General features: G+C 39.7%; 1 protein-coding gene across 1 annotated transcript; it reads right to left on the bottom strand.

Annotated features, from left to right (window-relative positions):
- Positions 1–1,477: 1,477 nt before the first annotated feature.
- ezra (ezrin a) lies at positions 1,478–19,978 on the bottom strand. Its single transcript, XM_041812425.1, has 13 exons — positions 19,704–19,978; positions 17,942–18,025; positions 16,183–16,278; positions 15,509–15,783; positions 11,612–11,695; positions 11,357–11,503; positions 10,954–11,050; positions 8,936–9,099; positions 8,728–8,858; positions 7,108–7,268; positions 6,620–6,712; positions 4,054–4,338; positions 1,478–2,157 (listed from the first exon to the last, which is right to left on the bottom strand). The coding sequence occupies exons 1-13, from the start codon at positions 19,713–19,715 to the stop codon at positions 1,993–1,995; spliced, it is 1,794 nt and encodes a 597-aa protein (XP_041668359.1). The 5' UTR covers positions 19,716–19,978; the 3' UTR covers positions 1,478–1,992.
- Positions 19,979–20,022: the final 44 nt, after the last annotated feature.

Raw genomic sequence — 20,022 nt, 5'->3', positions numbered from 1 at the left:
CTACCTAGCAATGTTTCATACATAGCTGACTTGGGGACGTTAGCATTAGCTACGTTTGCTAAAGCATGCATTGCTTAAGCTAAATTAGCTAAATTGGCTTATGTAGTAACGCTAAGTATGTAGCCAGCAAAGCTAACGAAGCTTAAGCATGCCAGGGTTCCTATAACTAGTTCTAAGACAGGTCTGAACATGTTATACATCTATATTAAATGTTGCTTGGTCTGATGTTTGTGGTGTGGTTATTTCATGAATGACACTGCCAGACCTTATTTATGAATACAGTTGAATTAAGAATTTAAGAAATATATAAAACGGGAGATACGTTGTACCGGCATATTATGTCATTTTCATACTGACAGATGCAGCATGCGGGGTCATCTTAAATCTGTAGCCAGATCCCTCTCAATATTGGGGCACCCTTGAGGGCACTTTATAACATTTTCTTCACTGTAAGGGGCACCCAGAGGGCACTTTTCCATGTTTTATCTACTGCAAGGGGACCCAGGAGGTACTTTATCACAGTTTGTCAACTAATAGGAAATCCAGAGGGAACTTTAACACACTGTGGAATGACACTCCACAGTGTAATCTGCTTCCCCTGTTACCCATCATCAAGCCCATACAGGTAACAGAAGAGATCAAGGGCTAAGACGCACCCCTGCCTCACCCCCACTGGGAAGATGTCAGAGGTGTGGCCACCACACTTCACAGCACTTTCTGTACCTGAATACAGGGCAGACATCAGCTGGATGAGCAGATATGGGATTCTGCAGAGCTCCAGAATCATCCAGAAGGCATCTCTACTCCTCAAGTCAAATGCCCCCTGGGAGTCAATACAGGCTGCAAGCAAGTCTCTACTAAATTCCCTGCAAGTGCTCAGTAAGGACCTGAGGTGCCAGGATGAGGTTTAGTGTAGACCTTTAAAGGTCACATATTTTACCCTTTTAAAGCAAGTTTATATGGGTCTCAGAGGTCCACAAAACATGCCTGTGAAGTTTGTTGCTAAAAAACCCACTCCACTTTTGGATTTTTGCAGCTCTAAAACCCCTCTGTTTCAGGCCTGCTCAGAACGAGCTGTTTCTGTGTCTGTGGCTTTAAATGTTAATGAACTGTCTGACTCCACCCCTCTCAGGATATGGATGTGGCTTAATGGATGTGGCTCTCTTAAACCTTCTCTCAGCTGGCAGTTAAGAGGAGGATCAGGAGAGGAGGGCGGAACTTGCTTCCAAGCAGGGAGGGCCAACTGAATCTGGGGGTGGGGCTAACTCCCCACATGACATCATGAAGGGAAAATCTGAGAACAACATCAGTTTGTGTTTAGTTCATGTTTGAAGAAAACAAAGCCTTTAGATTAGCTGAAAAATTAAGATCTAATTATTGATGAATAAAAACAACAATTTTATTAATTCACTAATAGATTTATTTTATTATTAAGCAAAATTGAACAACCTACTCTTAGTTTGTCTCTAAACTATTATTGTTGTAATCAGAATAAAACCTTTTTGTGATGGGATTCTGGACATTTAGTTCGACAGAAAGTAAAAATATTAAGATGTTTATTTTAACTCTGATGAAATTATGAATGCAAAACATGAACTCAAAAGATAATTATTATTTAAGTTATTAATTCAAATGATAGCAAACTGCATTTCTACAAGCTAGAATAAATCTAATCTGATCTACTTCAGTTTGATGTAGCTTTGTCATGATACTAAATTTCCCTTTTTTAAAACACTTTGGTTACAAAGAAGCTTTGTTCATATATTATGCCAGAAACACACCAGCTTTCTTATTTGTTTTAATGGGTCCAAATAGCACATTGGAGATGTTTGAGTGCTACAATGCAAAACAAAATAACGTTAAACCAATAAAATAAAACTCATGGATGTACTTTTACAGCTGCATGTTTCTCTCCGTCTTTAAAATCGATTGGTTGACTCTTAAAACTACAAACATGGCTGAACGGGGAAATCGTTGGGTGTCTAAGGTTTCCTACAAGGCCTCGAACTCATCGATCCTCTGCTTGGTGTTGCCCTGGCGGATCTGACGCAGTGTCTTGTACTTGTCGCGGCCGGCTCGGACATTCTCGGCGTGGAGGAGATCTATCTGGGTCTTCTTGGTCTCGTGTTGGGCGTCTGCGAGCTCTTCGCTCAGGGCCTGGAGATGGACCAGATACTTGTTATTCAACTACAAAACACAAACTCCGTACACAAAAACCAAGTCTGATTTAGATATCCTGTAGTCATGACCTCTTTTACCTTGTTTTTGCCACTTTTTAACTGCTTTTCACCATTTTCTCTTACATATTTTGCCCTCTATGCATTTCTTGACCCATTTTTTACTCTTTTAACCCATCTTTTGCCAATTTTTGCCTTTGATTATTTTTCCTTTAAATTTATTTCAGTTTAAGTCTGACGTTACTTTCCAAATGGTTTAGTCAATTTGCCCATCCACATGTGAACATTAGCAAATGTGGTTAACATCTTAAAAACGGCTCTATTGTACAACAGCATAGAAAAATAACTTTTTTTTTTATTTGGTTCTTTGGTAAGTGTGGTTGTTATTCAGGTCAAATATAAAATATGGTTATCACAGATTAACTTTACAATGGACCATCATTTTCCTGACTTCCATGGGCCCCCATTTAGCTGGACCCCAGAAAGCTCTCTACTTTAACCACCCCTTATGGGTGGCCTTGCCCTGAATCATGGATGTACTTGTTTGATTAAAGAGGTCAAAGGTCAAGGCTGATGGGTCTCATGTTCATCCCTTGCTCTTCAGGTCATTCTTATGAACATGATATCTTTAGAGGGCTTTGAGGGATTTTCTGAAAACTGTTCACTCTCACTCAAGGATGAAATAATTAGATTTTGGAGGTCAAAGGTGAAGGTCATTAGGCCTCATGGTCCGCCTTTGCCTATAACATCTGTACCACAGAAAACAGCCCAGGTCCTCTTCTTTACAACTGGAAACTTTGCACATGGGTAAAACCACCAGGCTGTAGTTCTAGTTGTTAGTTAACAACAAAGTATCCCAGTAATATTTGTTTGTTTTAAATAAATGAGGTTTAAAATCCGGGTGTCATGTCAGTCCTTTGGTCTATCTTTCTATCCTAAATGTCTGAAACTGGAGCTCTCAATTAAGTTGATGAACACGATCTCACCGTGGGCTGCTTTCTCTTTTTTCGCTCTCCAGAAGAAGTGAAGCTCTCTCCATCAAAACACAATCTGTCTGGTTGCTGCAATGCATTCTGGTCCATCACCAGTCAGTCTATGATAAATTTCTTTTTGTGTGATGGATCAAAATGCTGCAGGCCAGATGGAGAAGTTTCCCATCATGCCTTAGATAAGTGAACACATTTTAAGCTTCTGAACTGTTTTTCCTTTTTTAGATCTTCGGCCATATCGTTTATCTGCAGAATTATTTAAAATACACAGTGACATAAGAAAAACTGACCTAAAAATGAAACTGTGAGGAAAAGTTTTAAAACAGTGTCTCCAGATTTCTGAGCCCCCCTTTAGATAAATATATCTGAAAGTCTGGTCTTACTGATGTTTGATGTACAGAGTTTGACATCAGCGGTGTGTGTTCACAATAACTTTGTTTATATTTCTGGCATTATTTATTCTATTTACTATATTTACAATACTAAACAGAAACTGCTTCTGCAGGTAGTCCCACATTATAGTTCCCTGGAAAGTTTTACTTTCCTTTACGTCACATATCCTGATATAAAGGTGTGATCATACATGTTTTATTGTTACTCTTTATTTATTTTCTAATCAAAGCAATCTTTACATGTCTGTATTGTCTTTTTGTGTATCTTTAATGGTTTAGTTTGAATAATCTTTAAATGTTATTTTTGTGTTTCTTTTATACATCAGCACCGGCCATAGCCAAGAGCCATCAGGATGTCCATCCATCTGTCCGGGCCAGTCCTGTGAGCATGATGGCGAGCGGTGAAAATATAAGATAATCATGGATGCAGCTATAGCAACAAGTGGACAGCATTTTAGTTCATATGTGCGTAGTGTCCTATGGCCCTGAACTCACCTGCAGCTGTCTCCTCAGGCGTTCGTTCTTCTCGGCCTCCGTGACCCGCTCCTCCTCCAGGCGGTGGTCATGGATGCCCTCTGTCTGCAGCTCGGCGCTGTGGGTGCTGTTCACCTCGCTGTGCTCCTCGTGATCGCTGTGCACCTCGTGGTCGCTTTCGTCATCTGAGGAAGAGGAGGAGGAGGACTCAGGAGGGGGGGCAGCCACAGGAGCTGGGATGGTTGAGGTCCTGACGCTGATCAGCTCCTCCTTCACCTTTAACAGATCCTCCTCGACTTCAGTCGCCTGATTGGAGACAAAGACCATAGGAAGTACACTTTAGTCTAGTCTGGATAACTGGGACATTCCAAGTGAACAAGCTGGACTAAGATCTGTACGAGAAGCAATCATATTGTAGGAATTAGCATGGAACAATTTATAAAGGAAAATATGAGATTAAAAAAACAGCTTCCAGGTACAAACATGCATCATTATGTCTGATTCTTATCACATTTTCCTATAACATTAAATGCATTTAGATTGTCTTCTCATAATACTGTATCTTTACAATTATCTCAGGTACAACACCTTTTCTTGTTTTTGAATTCTTTTAGAATTAATTCATCATCACAGAAAAAAACAGCATGTTTACCTTAAACTTAATACATAAAGGCCTCTAAAAGCATTCACTCCCTTGGATGTTTTACCCTCTTGTGCATTTCATAAATCTATCATGGTTAATATAATTAAGCTTTTTTAACAAAAAAATAAAAAAAAACCTCTTTAATGTAAATTAATTGAAAATATGTAAAATAACTGACTCCATAAATATTCACCCCCTTTAAAGTGACTGACCTAATTGAATAGAGTTCCAGCCAATTAGAGCTCATAGTCTCACAATTAGTGAAATGATCACCTGAGTGCAGTGAATGTAATATAAAGACATCTTTGTCTGGAAGGTCCAGTCACTGGTTTATCAGTATTCCTCGCTACCATTACTCCATGAAGACAACAGAACACTCCAAGCAACTCAGACAAAAATGTTATTTAAAAGTATAAGTCAGGGGATAGTTGGACAGTTGCAAAAAATGCCCAAGGCACTGAGCAGCATTAAATCAACCATCAAGAAATAAAGGAATATGGCACATGTGTAAATCTGCTTTGGTCAGGCCGTCCTCACAAACTGAGGTAGCGTGCAAGAAGGAGACTAGTGAGAGAGGCCACCAAGACACATATGACTACTCTGAAGGAGTTGAGATGGGAGAGACTCTGCAGACAACAACTGTTGGCCGGGTCCTTCACCAGTCAGAGCTTTATGGGAGAGTGGCAAAGAGAAAGCCACTGTTGGAGAAAACTCAGATTAAATCTGGACTAGAGTTCACCAAATGGCATGCCAAAAGAAATTTTTTTGGGCGGAATTTTTTAAAGGATTCTGTACTATTGGGGGATAGGGCTAATGGCGGAGGTCTGCGCTCTCAGAGTGCTTTTCTAGTTTCCTAATGGCCTTCCCCTGGTGCTGCCATGTTTGTTGTACCAACTTTTCTCCTGCTCTATGATCGTCACCTCTGCTGACCTGCCGATAAACAATTGTCCAAACAACGGTTGCTATTTTTTTTTATCATAGACTTCAGTGCATATTAGCAATTAATTTGAAAAAAAAAAATCGATACTTGGTGGACAATACGATACGATATATCACCAGAGAAAATATCGCAATACTATGTTGTATCGATTTTTTCTCCCACCCCTAGTGTATAAGTGGGATTAGTTAATGTAGAGATGTGCCGATCATGGAAATAAAGGATAACAGCGACAACTTTACAATTTAGTTGCCGTCACTGATGTTTATTCCATGATTTCTTCTAGTGTCAAACTCCCACTATGACATTTTCTCTTGTGTCTGATCATGAAAATAGATCAGACTTTGTCCAACAGGTAGTTTCTTCTTCAAAATCTCTTTGATTCAGATAGGTGTGCTTGAGGCAAGCACTAATTCGATTGGACAAAACAGATAAACACTGGCAACTGATATCTGTTCATGCTGCAATGTCAGCACTGTCAACAGGGCTGATATCCGATGATACCGCTGTTAAATTGATGCATTGCTGCACCCCTTGTCAATACTAATGGGCGTTTCACATACAGCCACTAACATGAGTGTGGGAATTTGGTGCAAAAGGGTGAGAGTAAAACAAGCTTTGAGTGTTCCTGAAAAGCTCTAGACAAGCTCGAGTCCATCAACCTTACAGTTATAAATGTAGTGACTCATACATAAGGAGAAGGCCTTTGCACAGCACTGTGAGTCCTTATATTTTGGTGCAAGTGATGGCAGAAAACAGCAGCATGATAGAAAAAGAGAAAATATAGTCTTAACACATTTTCTCTGATCTATGCATTCTGATCCATCTTACGTTTTTAAACTTTTTTTAAAAAGGGATGAGATAAAAGAAAAATGAGTGCAGTCAGAAAACTAAAAAGTTTGTGATCAGAAGGAGTGACATGTAAGAGATGCGCTCCGACATTTTCCAGGTACTCCCTGTGACTTTAAGGAGCTTGGACGTCCTTTGAAGGTGTGTTGGAGACTCACCTTGCTGTGCCATATCTCAGCCTCTTCCTCTTTGACTCTCTTGGCCTCCTCCAGCTCCAGGATCTTGCTGTTGTACTCGGCCAACTCTGCAGCCTGCGGGGAGGAGGAGGAAGAAGTACAAACCGTGATGTCAGAAACACCCCAAGAAGAGACACCTGTTCACCTCAGCTAACCTCAATTATCTGGACATTAATAAATGGATGGACAAAATAACCAATAAATTATCATCACTGTTTTAGCTCTATAATACACTGATAAAGTGACTTTTTCTGAAGAATTTTAAAGTAGGAAAAGTAGTCCTGGTGGATTTTCTCAAGCTTTAAGAGAATATAATCCCAGTCAAAGCAGGAAAATCCTCCAAACACAGCATGGATTATATCAAACAGCTAATGAGTGTTTACCCGGCATGTATGAGCTTTTTATTTTGTAATGACTGTTTTTCTCGCCTGACTTTCTCACGTGAAGGATTTCTTGCACCGTGTACCCACCAGCTGCTCCTGGCTCTTTAGTTGGTCCTCGGCCTGCCTGGCCAGCTCCTCCTTGGCGATGATGGCCTCCATCCTCTCAGCCTCCAGCCGGGCCGCCTCCTGCTCCACCCTCCTCCTCTCCTCCTCCAGCCTCATGGCTCTGTCCAGCTGCTCCTGGAGCTCTAAGGGACAAAGTTGGCAGAAACAAATACATAAAATGTACGACACATGGCTAAAAATAAGTAACTCTGACTGAAGCTTTGATGATTAAAGTAGTGAAAAGTGCAGAGTTTTAATTGTTTTTACAATTAAATCAAATGTATTTATTCATTGTTTTAAAGCACTAAAGAGTTAATGTATATGCATTTTTTCATGAGAAGGAATATGCAATATTTATCAAAATGCAAAATAGCCAAAAAAATCTTAGTGTCTTGTTACATATTTACAACCCAATTCCAAAAAAGCTGGGGCGCTGTGTAAAATGTAAATTAAAAACAGAATTTAATAATTTACAAATCTCATAAACCCATATTTTATTCACAATAGAACATAAACAACATGTCAGATGTTGAAACTATGACATTTTACCATTTGGTAAAAAATATGAGCTTATTTTAAATTTGATGGCAGCAACACATCTCAAAAAAGTAGGGACACTGGGGAGCATCCCCTCTTTTTTTAATAACAGCCTATCAGCGGAGAGTGAGGAGACCAGTTTCTGGAGTTTTGGGGGAGGAATGTTGTCTCATCCTTGTCTGATGCTGCTCAAAAGTCCTTCTTTGTCAGATTTTTTTGTTCCAAGATGCTCCAAATGTGTTCTGTTGGTGAAAGGTCTTTTCCTGTGAAGCTGTGCTGTTGTGACAGATGTAGTATGTGGTTTAGCAAGGCCTTCCGTGAAAGAGACGTTGTCTGTATGGGAGCATATGTTGCTCTAACACCTCTATACTTTTCCGCATTGATAGTTCCTTTCCAGATGTGTAAGCTGTATAGTTACTAATGCAACCCCATACCATTGGCGATGCAGGCTTTTAAACTGTGTTCTGACAACAAGCTGGATGGACCCTCTCTTTTTTAGTCTGCAGGATTCAGACTCTTGGTTTCCAAAAAGAATTTCACATTTTGATTCATCTGATTTTGCCTCAGTCCATTTTAAAAGAGCTTTGGCCCAGAGAAGAAAGCAGCGTTTCTGGATCCTGTTCACATATGGCTTCTTCTATGCATGACACAGCTTTAACTTACATTTGTGGATGACACGGTGAACCGTGTTGACGGGCAATGATTTCTGGAAGGGTTCCTGAAGAAAAAATGGGGTTTTGAGATCATTGCATTTTGTTTAAATTTTACAAAATGCTCCAACTTTTTTGGAATTGGGGTTGTAGAGTTTTTGAAACAACTTGGATGACTGCATATGAAATATAAACATTTCCTAATCAGTTGAAACAAAGAATCACTTTGTTTAAAAGCCCAAACCTAAACTTTTCTTGCTCACCCACTCTCTAAAAACTTGTTTGTTGTAATTAAAGCAAAGAAACAGAAGAGGTCAGCAGAGCCATGGTATCAGCTGAAGTAAGAACTCTCCCCTAACCTCTCCACATTGATCTCTATGCTGATTCCTGTCAGGATAAATACTGCCTGTCTCACCTCTTTCTGCTCTCTTGGTCGTCTCTTCGTACTCGTACAGCCTCATCAGCAGTTCCTGCTTCTCCTTCTCCATGCTCTCCTTCTCTCTTTCAATGTTCTCCCTCCTCTTCTTCTCGCTCTCCAGCTGATCTCTGCAGAAAACAAGTGACATTTTCAGATCACACTTCTTCTTTTTCTTATTCGATACATTGATGACCTCCTCTCTTACCTTTCCATCCTCTTCCTCAACCTCTCATCTTTGGCCTCGGCCTTCATCTGCTGCACCTCAATGGTGTCAGCTTTACGCCGGCGCATGTACAGTTCATGGTTTCCCATGCTGAGAGCCAGGATCTGTTTGTTCACTCGCAAACGTGGGGCGAAGAATATGAAATCCTGAAGGGAAAACATTGAAAATAAAAACATCAGTTACACTTTTGGCCAGGACTTTGGACCTACAAAATGAACTTAAGGCTGGAGAGAAGCTTGTATTTGTGATAAATGAGGTTTGGATGTTTATAAGATAGTATCATCTGCATAAAATTGAATATTACATTTGAAGATAGCAGAAAATCATGGGATGGAATCTTCCCATCTGTGCTAAAATGTGCAGTAATCACTATGGTTTAAATAGATAAATAAAGGCTGTCAATGAATCTATCAATCTTTACAACACAGATATACCTGCCCCTGAGAACTGAGGACCCTAGAAGTCTAGCTGCTGTTACAGACTGTTTAAATGATATCAACTGCTGGATGGCACAAAGCTTCCTACAACTCAATAACTGCAAATCCAAAATCATTCTTTGCAATATTCAAAACTCTTCCAACACAATCACAAGCAGCTTTGGTCCATGGTCATCTAATATTAAATCAACAGCCCGAAATTTAGGAGTAGAATTTGATTCCATTCTCACCTTCATTACACACATCAATAAAGTTATAGTCATGCTTTTTTTTTTCGTTTACACACAATTGCCCAAAAAAAAAAAAAAAAACCAACTCTCCACCAGTCAGATATGGAAACGGTAATCCGCACTCTCATTTTTTCCCATCTGGACTAGTGCAACTCTCTCCTGTCAGGTATCAGCCAAAAATTCCTCTGGCACAAAATGCAGCAGCTAGGCTTCTTACTGGTTTTAACAGACGACATCACATCACATCACTGCGATTTTAGCATCTTGACACTGGCTTCTGTTAGTTTTAGAACTGACTTTAAGATTTTACTTGTTACATTTAAGGCACTTAAAGGTCTGGCTCCAAAATATAATAAAATTTTTAATCCCCTATGTCCCAGCCCACAGCCTTAGATCCTCAGGTGGAAATCTCCTGGTCGTTCAAAAGTCAAGACTTAAAACTTAAGGTGATCGAGCATTTTCCATCAGGGCTCCTGGACTTTGGAACGACCTACCTGAGGAGATAAGGCATGCAGAATCAGTTAGTTCTTTTAAATCACTTCTTTTCACTTCTGCTTTTATGTGATGTCGTCTTCTTAACTGGTTTAAATGGTTTAATTTGGTTCTTATCTTTTAACAGATTCATTCCTATTTTTACTCTTCTTTTATCTCATTTCATTTTTTACCTAACCCTTTTAATACTTCTGTCCATTTTATTGTTTGCTCTTAAATTATCAGTTTTAATGCCTCATTTGTATAGAGCTTTATCTTAAACAGATTTTTCCCCCTTCATTACAAATTTACCGTTTTTACTGGCTCTTGTTCTGCTTCTCTTATCACGTCTGATTGCTTTTACCCTCCTTTAAATGTTTTGATTTCTCTTATTTTTTACCTCTTTTTGTCTCTTTTAACTGTGCACTCTTACATTTTGGTCCTTTTGGTCTAAACCTGTGTTGCCTGGGTCTCTATATGTTTTTATTGTTTTTATGGTTCCTATGATGCCTGTGCTCTGCTGACCATTGGTGTCTTAGTTTGTATGGTCTCTTACAACACCTGAACACTAATGATGTGTTTTATATCATGGTTGTGTATCATGTGACATCTAGGTTCTGATGCTGTTATTTTATTATCTTCATCATGTTTTCTGTTCAGGTTCTTGAACTGCTGGGTTCTGTTGATGTTTTTGGGCATCACCGTTCATTGTCTCTGTCTTTTGTTAGTTGCTTTGCCCTTGTTGCTAACCATGTCAAAGCACTTTGTAAACCCTTGTTTTTATTGGTGCTTCATAAATAAAGTTATTACTATTTTAAATTATTAATGAGTGGAGCTGCAGCTGTGGTTGTAAAATACTCACAGTAGATCTCCTGTCTATGGGCTTGATGATGAATTTCTTATCATTGAAAGCAATGTTTCTGATCTCACTCCAGGGGAATCCGATCTTTGGGGTCAGCCTGGAAGAAAAAGGACAATCAGACAAATTAAACAGAGTTCAATCATTTAGTTTGATCACTGTGAGACATTGTGTGCTCATGTTGTAGTTAAATTGAGAGAATTAGGTCAACGGCCTCTAAAAACAACAGCCATGCGGTCAAATGTTATTTAAATCCTGACCCACTGGAAGGAGAGGTAGAGGAGGTCGATGACTGCTCGTGTGTTTCTCTCTCGGCTACAACTCGTCAATAATCCCGCATTTATGATGTTAACAGAAGCTCAGCAGTGCAGAATCAATGAATTATGTCACAGATGTGTTGCTTTACTTGTCCTGCTTCTCGTAGATGTTAAGTCCCAAAGAGTCAACTCCCAGCCACAGGTCTGTGCCTTTCTTGTTCTTGATCTCAAAGTAGTTGACGCCAAACATTTCCAGGTCCTGAGCGATCTTTAAGTACTCGATCATGGCCTCCTCCCTGGTCAGGATTATAAAAACAGATGTAAACATAGAAGAAAACACACAAACACAATCATCCTGAGGGTGAATCAAAACTACAGCGTTTCTCAAATTATCGATCACTTACTTCAGCATGTGTTTGTGCTCATCATGCCAAATCTGGATCCTGTCTTCCCACTGTTCCTTGGATAGCTTGTGTTGATCCAGCACTCTGGGGGAAAGAGGACAAATCAGTTAAACAATGAAGATACCTGCTAAGTCATGCATCATACCTCTTCTTTTGATCATAGTGAGCCTATAATGCCCATGATGAAACACGATAGTCTGGTGTCCAGACTTTTTTGATGAGGGTGCAAGGATTCCACAGAATTTTACTTATTTACTGCTTCTGTCTCTACTAAATATAACCAGTTTTAAATATTGGAAGTAAAAAAATAATTATGTTCGCTGCATGAAAAAGATGCTTATTGCTCAAAGATATAAGTTAAAGTAAGGGTGGGAATTCAGGGTGATTATGGAGCATGAGAACCCGCTAAATACTGTGAAATGAAAAATACTTCAAAACCATTTCTTCAAAACCATGGAGTTATTAAAATTTTTGCCATGTTTGACCCTTATATAGCACAGGGACACAATTCAAAATAGGAATGAGTGGTAAAACGGAGTATTGTAGTACTCAAGAACGGTCTTAAGACCAAGTTTTGAATGTCTCTGTCTTGTCATAGAATCAAGAGCATTTTTACTCGCCCTTGTCTTGGTCTCAGAATGGCCAGAGTTGAGAGTTTCAATCAGGATCAGTCAAAGTCTTTAGTTTGGTGGTGAACCCCTATTTTTGAGTATTTTGTTACTGCATATTGTTAGGGCCTTATGTGTCAGACACAATCTAGATAAACATAAAATTTTCAGATATTTAAAACAATCCCAGACTTGTCGGTGGTTTTTAAATAGATACAAGGATTTATTTTTAAAAGGAGGTTAATTTAACAAATTTGCTATGATTTGAGATTTTTGCATCATGGTTTTTTGAAAATAGAGTTACAGACACCTTGTTTGTTGCTGTCAAATTTATCTGGAAGCAAACTAAAATTAAAAAGAGAGTGCTCTTTACTGTTCAACGCTGTGATGTTTTTTTTGTTTGTTTGTTTTTTGTCTCGGTCTCCACCTCCAAAAATCTGCTCTTGTCTTTGCATCTGTGCACTCTGGTCTCGTATAGTTTGGTCTTTACCAGTGTTAATTTCGTCAACTAAAACTATGACTAAAAATGTTCGTCGCCAGCCTTTTTTTCCATGACAAAAACTTGACTAAAATGAACAAATATAGATCTTTGATGACTAAAACTGACAAAAAGTAAGTTTAGTTTTCATCAAGATGACTAAAACTAGACTAAAATGTAATGTAGTTTTCGTCGGACATTCAAAATCCATGATATTTCTCTACTCAGGGTAAATCTGTCAAAAAACAATGCAGCTAGGGAGCAGGTGGCCTAGTGGTTAAAGGCGCGCCTCATGTACGCGGGCGGCCCGGGTTCAAATCCGGCCTGAGGCCCTTTACTGCATGTCTCTCCCCGACTCTTGACCCTGTTTCCAGCTCTATCCACTGTCCTCCTCTACCTAATAAAGGCACAAAAATGTCCAAAAAATAAATCTAAAAAAAGAAAAAAAAAAAAAAACAATGCAGCTGTAGCTCTGCTGCCTCTCAGCTGTAGAAAGCAGGAACCCCAGGCTTAGCACAGGGCAGAGAACACACTAACATAATTTGGTGCCAGATTTAGGCAAGAAAATAAACGCTTGGACTAAAAGGAAAGATTAAAATGTGAGGATGTTTCATGACTAAAACTAGACTAGAACCAACAAGGGTAGATATGACTAATATTTGACATAAACTAAAAGGCATTTTATCTAGAGACTAAGACTAAAATTAAAAACAGCTGCCAAAATTAACACTGGTCTTGACAATAACAGTAGTAATACGGTAATACTATGTCACAGATATCAGTAAATAGGCTATGGTATTGTTTTATTGACCATCCTGAACACGGTGCTGTGATGATTGAAAATCTATCATAAATTCCTCAGGATAAAAGTCTATGTCCAGCAGCATGACTTCCTGTTTAAAGATACTCAGAAAGTGAAGACAGAACTCCTGTTTATGATGCTAATTTGGCAAATGATGAATACACACACATTTTCTACCATATATATACTTGCTATGGCCTGGCATGGCACTGGTGCAGCATTGGCACTGCCCTCCAGTCCTCTCTAATGCAGTGTTAATTTTGACAGCACTTATTAATCTAGTTTTAGTTTTAGTCTTTTGCCAAAAAAAAAAATCTTTTAGTTTTAGTCATAATTTAGTCATCTAAAATTGTTTTACTTTTAGTCTAGTTTTAGTTGACGAAAATTCCCAACATTTTAGTTGACGAAATTTACAGTAAATTTAACCGACTGATTGGATCTCTCCCCAACTTACTGCACCACCACCCAGCAAAAGCAGTTGTGATTGGATCTCCCCCGTATCTCATCCCACCTTTCCACACAGCCAAAGTAGCTGTGATTGGATATATGCCTAACTTGCCCCTACTTTCTACATGACAAAATTAGCTCTGATTGGATAAAGTCTCTGTCAAACATTTTCGTCTTGTTTTTTATTTGCTGACTAAAGTGTCAATTAATTTCGTTTTATTTTTTGTCCATGTCAATCAATCATTCAAATATACTTTGTTGTCCCACTCAGGGAAAATTGTCCTGGACTCAGGAGCTGCTCCATAGATGCCCCCACCATAACGACACAGCCACAACGACACAACAACACATCATCAGGCACAACAACACATCATCAGGCACAACAACACATCATCAGGCACAACAATACCAGCAAACAAATAACAATATTATACAAAATTAATGCATTCTAAAAATTCATTATAATAAAAACACTATACATATTGCACAATCTTCACTCTGTGCACTTGTTTTTATTAGTTACTGTCTTTACAACCTATAAAATGTTCTGAATCTCTGTCGTGCATAATAATTTGGAACAGTGCATTTTGAGTTTTTTGATTTTTGAAAAAATATATAGTTATCATTGGGAGGTTTGTTCAATAACATTGGAAATACGCAACAGTTGATGACTTGAAAATTATAGTGACTGTCATTTGCATCGACTATTTTAAAAAATCAGAGAAAAGTATAATTTGCATAATAATTTGGAACACGCTGTAGTGCTGGTTAATAGGAAGTAAAGAGTAAGAATTTTTCATCATTACAGCATAGGTGTGAGCTCATTAGCAAACATTAGCTAGTTAACATTACTTATCAAGCAAAAATTTGATATATGGGCAAAGAGGGGTCAAGAAAGGCAAAAATAGCTGGGAATAATGGTTAAAAAATGGCAAAAACTCATTTACAGGTGGAAAAAATAGGTGAAAGGGGGCAGAAATGGGATATAAATATTAAATATGTGTAAAGAAAGGCTAAAAGGGGGAATGGGTGAAAAAAAATAGTGAAAAGTGGTTATAAAGTGGCAAAAATGAGAAAAAGTTGGGAAAAAACATTGTAGGAGTGGAACAAACAGGTAAAGGGTAGCAAAAATTGGATAAAAGTGCTAACATGGGTTAAGACAGGCAAAAATGGGCAGAGAAAATGGTGAAAAGCGGTTAAAAAGTAGCAAAAATGGGTTAAACATGGCAAAGAAGGGCAAAAAAGTAGAAAGAATATTGTTTAAAAAAGGCTAAAAATAGATAAGGATCACTGACAGCTGTCAGTCACTGTTTTGGCATTGTAATGTTAGTTAAAAGTGGGTTAAACATGGATGTGGTAATGTAGACCACCATGTTCTCTGTAGTGTCTGGCAGTAAGAGGCCCTTATTGCCTGGTAGCAGGTGATTCCGTGACTGTTTGACATCATGTGAACGCTATGAGTAAAATGCTAAGACAGGCGCATTCATGTCAAAAGCTGCAGCATCTCACACTGCACAATACCCAGACACAGTTTTACTATCCGTCAAAGAGTTATGGCTCACCTCTTGGGCAGCAGGCGCTCTGAGGCCAGGTAACCTTTTTGATGAAGGGACTTGTTGTACTCTCCGTACTTGGACTGGACGGCGTATGAGGCGAGCAGCACGGCGGTCTCTGGAGGGCAGTACACATTGCTTTCCAGGATGTCTTCCTTCACCTGCAGGAAGAAAAGCCTCCGGGTGACGTCCTGGATCAGCTCCTCGGTCACGTCCTCGGGGTAAAACTTGACCCTGAGCTTGAACTGAAGCGGGCTTTCCTTCTTTGGGTCCTGGAGCATCACCTGAGAGCAGAGGCAACAGTCAGTGGAAACTAGACTCAGTGCAGTTCATTGGTTGGTCAAAAGAATCTTTCCATCAAGTATAACAGCAGTAAGAATGGATAAACACAAAATATGCCATGTTTATATGTCCTGTGGCTTTTGAGACGGTAATTTCAAGGCTATTTGAGGCTTTTTTAGGGAATAGTGTCAGAACTTAGCGCTGTCACATTGAAGACTTTGGAGGTGCAGACCTTCCTGGTGACCGCTAGATGAGAGGAGCTTTTAAAGAAAATAGTTTGTTTTAATTAGGTCTTTGGGCTGTTTTTTGTTTATATTTCCTCCCTTTCCTCAAGGTTTCCACAACCCCCCTAAAGGGGCTGGGACACCTTCTTTGAAAAACACTGGATTAGGAAACCTTACCTTCTTCTGAGGGTTCAGCCATGTGAGGATACCTCTGGAGTCGACAAACTGAAGCCCGAAGAACCAGATCTCACGCAGTCCAATGGTCCTGGAAACCTGTGAGACATAAATGAATAATAATCCATTAACAACAGGGGGCGGGAGCTGATCCCAGCTATCATTCATCGAGAGGCAGGGTACATCCTGGACTAGTCACAGGGCTGAATTATAGAGGCAAACAAGCAGGTACTCTTGTAAAGCAGTTTAGTCACCAATCAGCCTAATAAGCATGTATTTGGACTGTTGGAGGAAGCTGGAGTACCTGGAGAGGGAGAACATGCAAACTCCACGCAGAGAGGCCTTGTGAGGCCCCAATGGGGAATCAAACCAGGAACCTTCTTGCTGTGAGACAACAGAGCTAACCACTGTTTTATGCCTTGAGACAAATCTAAGTGTAACATGGGAATTTGTACAACTATACATTGTCACTGCAATTATACACCAACTAAAAATACTGTAATATGAGTTAAAGCTTCTGTTTTACATAGACGTGGATATGGTGTGCCTTGAGATTCTGGCTTGATCTTAGGAAAAAAGTTTGAAAACCACGGCTATAAACTACTTTTCTGGACATCTGCCAACTCAAAGTGCTTTTTACTCTGCAGGCCACACTTAGCCATTCAGCAGGTCTTGGGCACTTGGGACATCCACAGTACAACCAGGGGCTTGTGGTGACCATATGACCCACTTTAAGGTACCCTAGGACAGGGTTCTAAACTTTTCAGCCCACGACCCCCCAAAATAAAGATGCCAGAGACCCGGGACCCCTTCTGTACCTAAAGGTGGTTGAAGCATAGTCAAACACAGCAGGGAAAATTCAAGAACATTTATGTGCAGACTTCCATTTTAAGGATTCTTTTGAACTTTACTTTGATTTCAGCATAAATCTCACCAATGCTTTTATTTTACATTCAACAGATTTTATGTGTATATTGTTTAGAAAAATGGGTGAAATACACAATTTGAAATCATTTTTAAGTATTCTTTGTTTTTTGGAAGGCATCTGGCCACTGACTTGGGACCCCCACGTTGAGAACCACTGACCTAGGCCATGCCACATGCCTCACCCACCCCTTACTCCGCCCCAATGGTGTGGACTTTGTTATTTTAAAGGATTATTTCCCCATTCCCTAGCAAGATGCAAGGACATCCAGAGCACAACCTGGGTTGTGTCAATCCTCCTTCCTGCCCCATGGTGTCCTCAGGCTAGCTGAGCCTCTATTTTTGGTCTAAATATGCCTCAAAGTTCTGCACAGTACTGTGCATGACACCTTTGCAGGACCCAAGGATTCTTTACAAGAAGACAGATGACAGAACGGGTCTGGAGTGCTATGACTGTCTCTGTAGGTACTGAGTCTGGTGTTGGGAATAGAGAGCAGGCCAATGCCCAAGGACTGGAGGCTCTGAGTGGAGTGTAAGGGTAAAGGATGTCAGAGAGGTAGCGGAAAAGAAGAATCTTGTACTTAGAAGCTAATTGGAAGGCAGTGGAGGTGGATTAGGTAGAGGTGATGTGGGCCCAGTGTGGGTGAGAACCCTGATGGTGGAGTTTAAATACTGGAACCTGTCCAGGGTTTATCTTATCTATTCCTGTTTATGTTTTTATTTGTGTTTACTTTCTAGTCATTTCTGTTGCTGCAACAAGTGAACTGTGCAAGGAGAATTAAAGCAAGTATGACTAGTTGAAGATTAAATCATTACTATAAACAGCTCTCATACAGACCTGGTCAAAAAGCTGCTTTCCGGTCGTGCTTGGATGGAAGGAAAACTCCATCTCTGCGTCCATCGTGGTGACACGTACGTTGACCTGCAGTAAAAAAGGTTATTTAGTCACAGGATGAGGTAGATTGTTTATTTGGGAACACATTTATCCCATTTAGCTCATGATTTTAACCCTTTTAACTTAATATGTAAACCCATATGTTAGTAAAATGGTCTGTGATTTTGCAGAATTGCTGCATTCAAATTTGAGACACCTTTTTCTTCTCAGTTTAAAGCAAAGTTATAAAGTCATTGGTGTGAAGGATTCCTCTTCTGGAGCTGTGAAGTGGATTGTTCATAAACCATAATTGCTCACTATCTCATTAGACTTTGGACTATCCTTGCAAGGTGCCACAAGGCTGCACAGATTAAAATATCAAAATACAAGCTGCTGCCAAGTTGCCTTTTGGGACACACATCTTTCCAAACAAGACAACTCAAACTGCCTCTTAAATCTGACTCCAGAGTATTTTGGTTAAAATGTCCAAGAATGACAAAAGGATTGAGCTGTGATTTTTTCCAAAAAAGCATGACAAACACACAACAACTGCATGACCCCTCGCCTCCTGCAGGCCAGGCTGGGCCTGCAGGAGTTACACAATCGTTTTATGAAGCTACACTGGAGCACACCCCGGCTGTCATAAAGATAAAAACCCCCACTGAAACTTGGGCAACAAAAACTAGAACATCGGTTCATGAAACCTCCATGGTTTTGAGGGTTTCTGTAATCACAAGATAAATCTTAACTCCATGAAACATTCCTCACTGGTACCAAAGCATGACCTTTTCTCTAATCATTGACTGTGCTAATCATCATAAAGTTGCTGTAATCCATTATATTCAATCATTACGTTCACACACTCAACTTTGTAGAGTATTTTGGGCCTTTGAAAGCTTAAAATGTCCTTTTTTGGAGACAAAAAAAAATCATTCTTAGGTGTAAACTGTCTAGATGTAATGCCTAAGTGAACATTTTACTATATTTTCAGCATTTTCTAGAACAATACAAGCTCTATCTGCTGTCTTGACTCATGAATTTGCTTGATTATAAGTTGCAGATATCTTCATAACCTGTTAACTTCTAGATTATCAATCTAGCATAGAGATGTAGGCACAAAGACCAGGCAGGCCTATCTTATCACACTGATGCTGAGTGATTAAAAGATTTCACCTGAGGGCATTTATACCTGACAGCAAATAAAATATAAGGGCATATTTTACTCTTTATGCAAAATTGATTATTCCTGAGAGCTTTGCAGCATCAAATGAGAACAATAAAGCTTTTATACAACACAATCAAGAGTTTCTGTGGTTTAAACTCACTTCCTATTCACACAAATCCCTCCAGAGTTAGATATTATCTGCTTGGCATTTCCACAGAAGGCACAAGGCCCGTTCTTAGTCATCATGTCGGGTTTTAGTGCTTTTTCAGCCATGAATGTCTGCAGCATGGGTCAAACTCTACATTTGGTTAATGAGTAAATGCCAAGAAGGAAAGGTGCCTCTTAGAAGTAGCTCAAACCCAGAAAAAGATTTGATTTAAGGTCTTAATATACATGTTTGACTCTCAAATTTGTTCTGTTTTTCCAGATGTAATGAAGTGCAAATGCTGAAACAGACAATCCTAAAAGATAAGAGCCAGATTCCTTACAAATCTGGACCAGGAAGAGACATTTCAAAGGCACATTTCAGTATCTTGTGAACAGATTTGATCATGGTCTTACTGTTTTGGGCATCTTGGCTCTGGTTGGTGGACGAGCTCCAGCAGAAGAAAGTGTTTCCCAGGCTGACCGAGGCACCAGTGGCCGACTCCCAGCAGAACCTCCACCTGATAAAGACCGGCGCTGCGCTCTCGCTGGCAGACTCAAGGGCAGGGCTGGTGTCCTTTGAACTCGGCTGCTCACAGTGACGTGGGAGGATCAGCTTGGTTACTATCACACTCGAACTGACAGATTTACCTCCAGTGTGGTCGCCCGAGCGCTGCTGGGTAAGACGCCACAGCTCCACCCAAAGACAATCACCTGTCTCAGCACCTGGGCCGAC

The sequence above is a fragment of the Cheilinus undulatus genome, linkage group 18 (genome assembly GCF_018320785.1).
Source record: "Cheilinus undulatus linkage group 18, ASM1832078v1, whole genome shotgun sequence".
Taxonomy (NCBI): Eukaryota; Metazoa; Chordata; class Actinopteri; order Labriformes; family Labridae; genus Cheilinus; species Cheilinus undulatus.
The sequence above is the reverse complement of the archived record's forward strand: the minus strand, read 5'-3'. Positions and strand labels throughout refer to the sequence as shown.

What these genes read in the sequence shown, in the direction of transcription:
- ezra (XM_041812425.1), bottom strand. An exon ending in TAAAGAGCCAGGAGCAGCTG is followed by an intron (nt 6,713 to 7,107) that starts GTGGGTACACGG and finishes TCCTCCCCGCAG; the next exon opens with GCTGCAGAGTTGGCCGAGTA. An exon ending in CTGAGATATGGCACAGCAAG is followed by an intron (nt 4,339 to 6,619) that starts GTGAGTCTCCAA and finishes GTCTCCAATCAG; the next exon opens with GCGACTGAAGTCGAGGAGGA.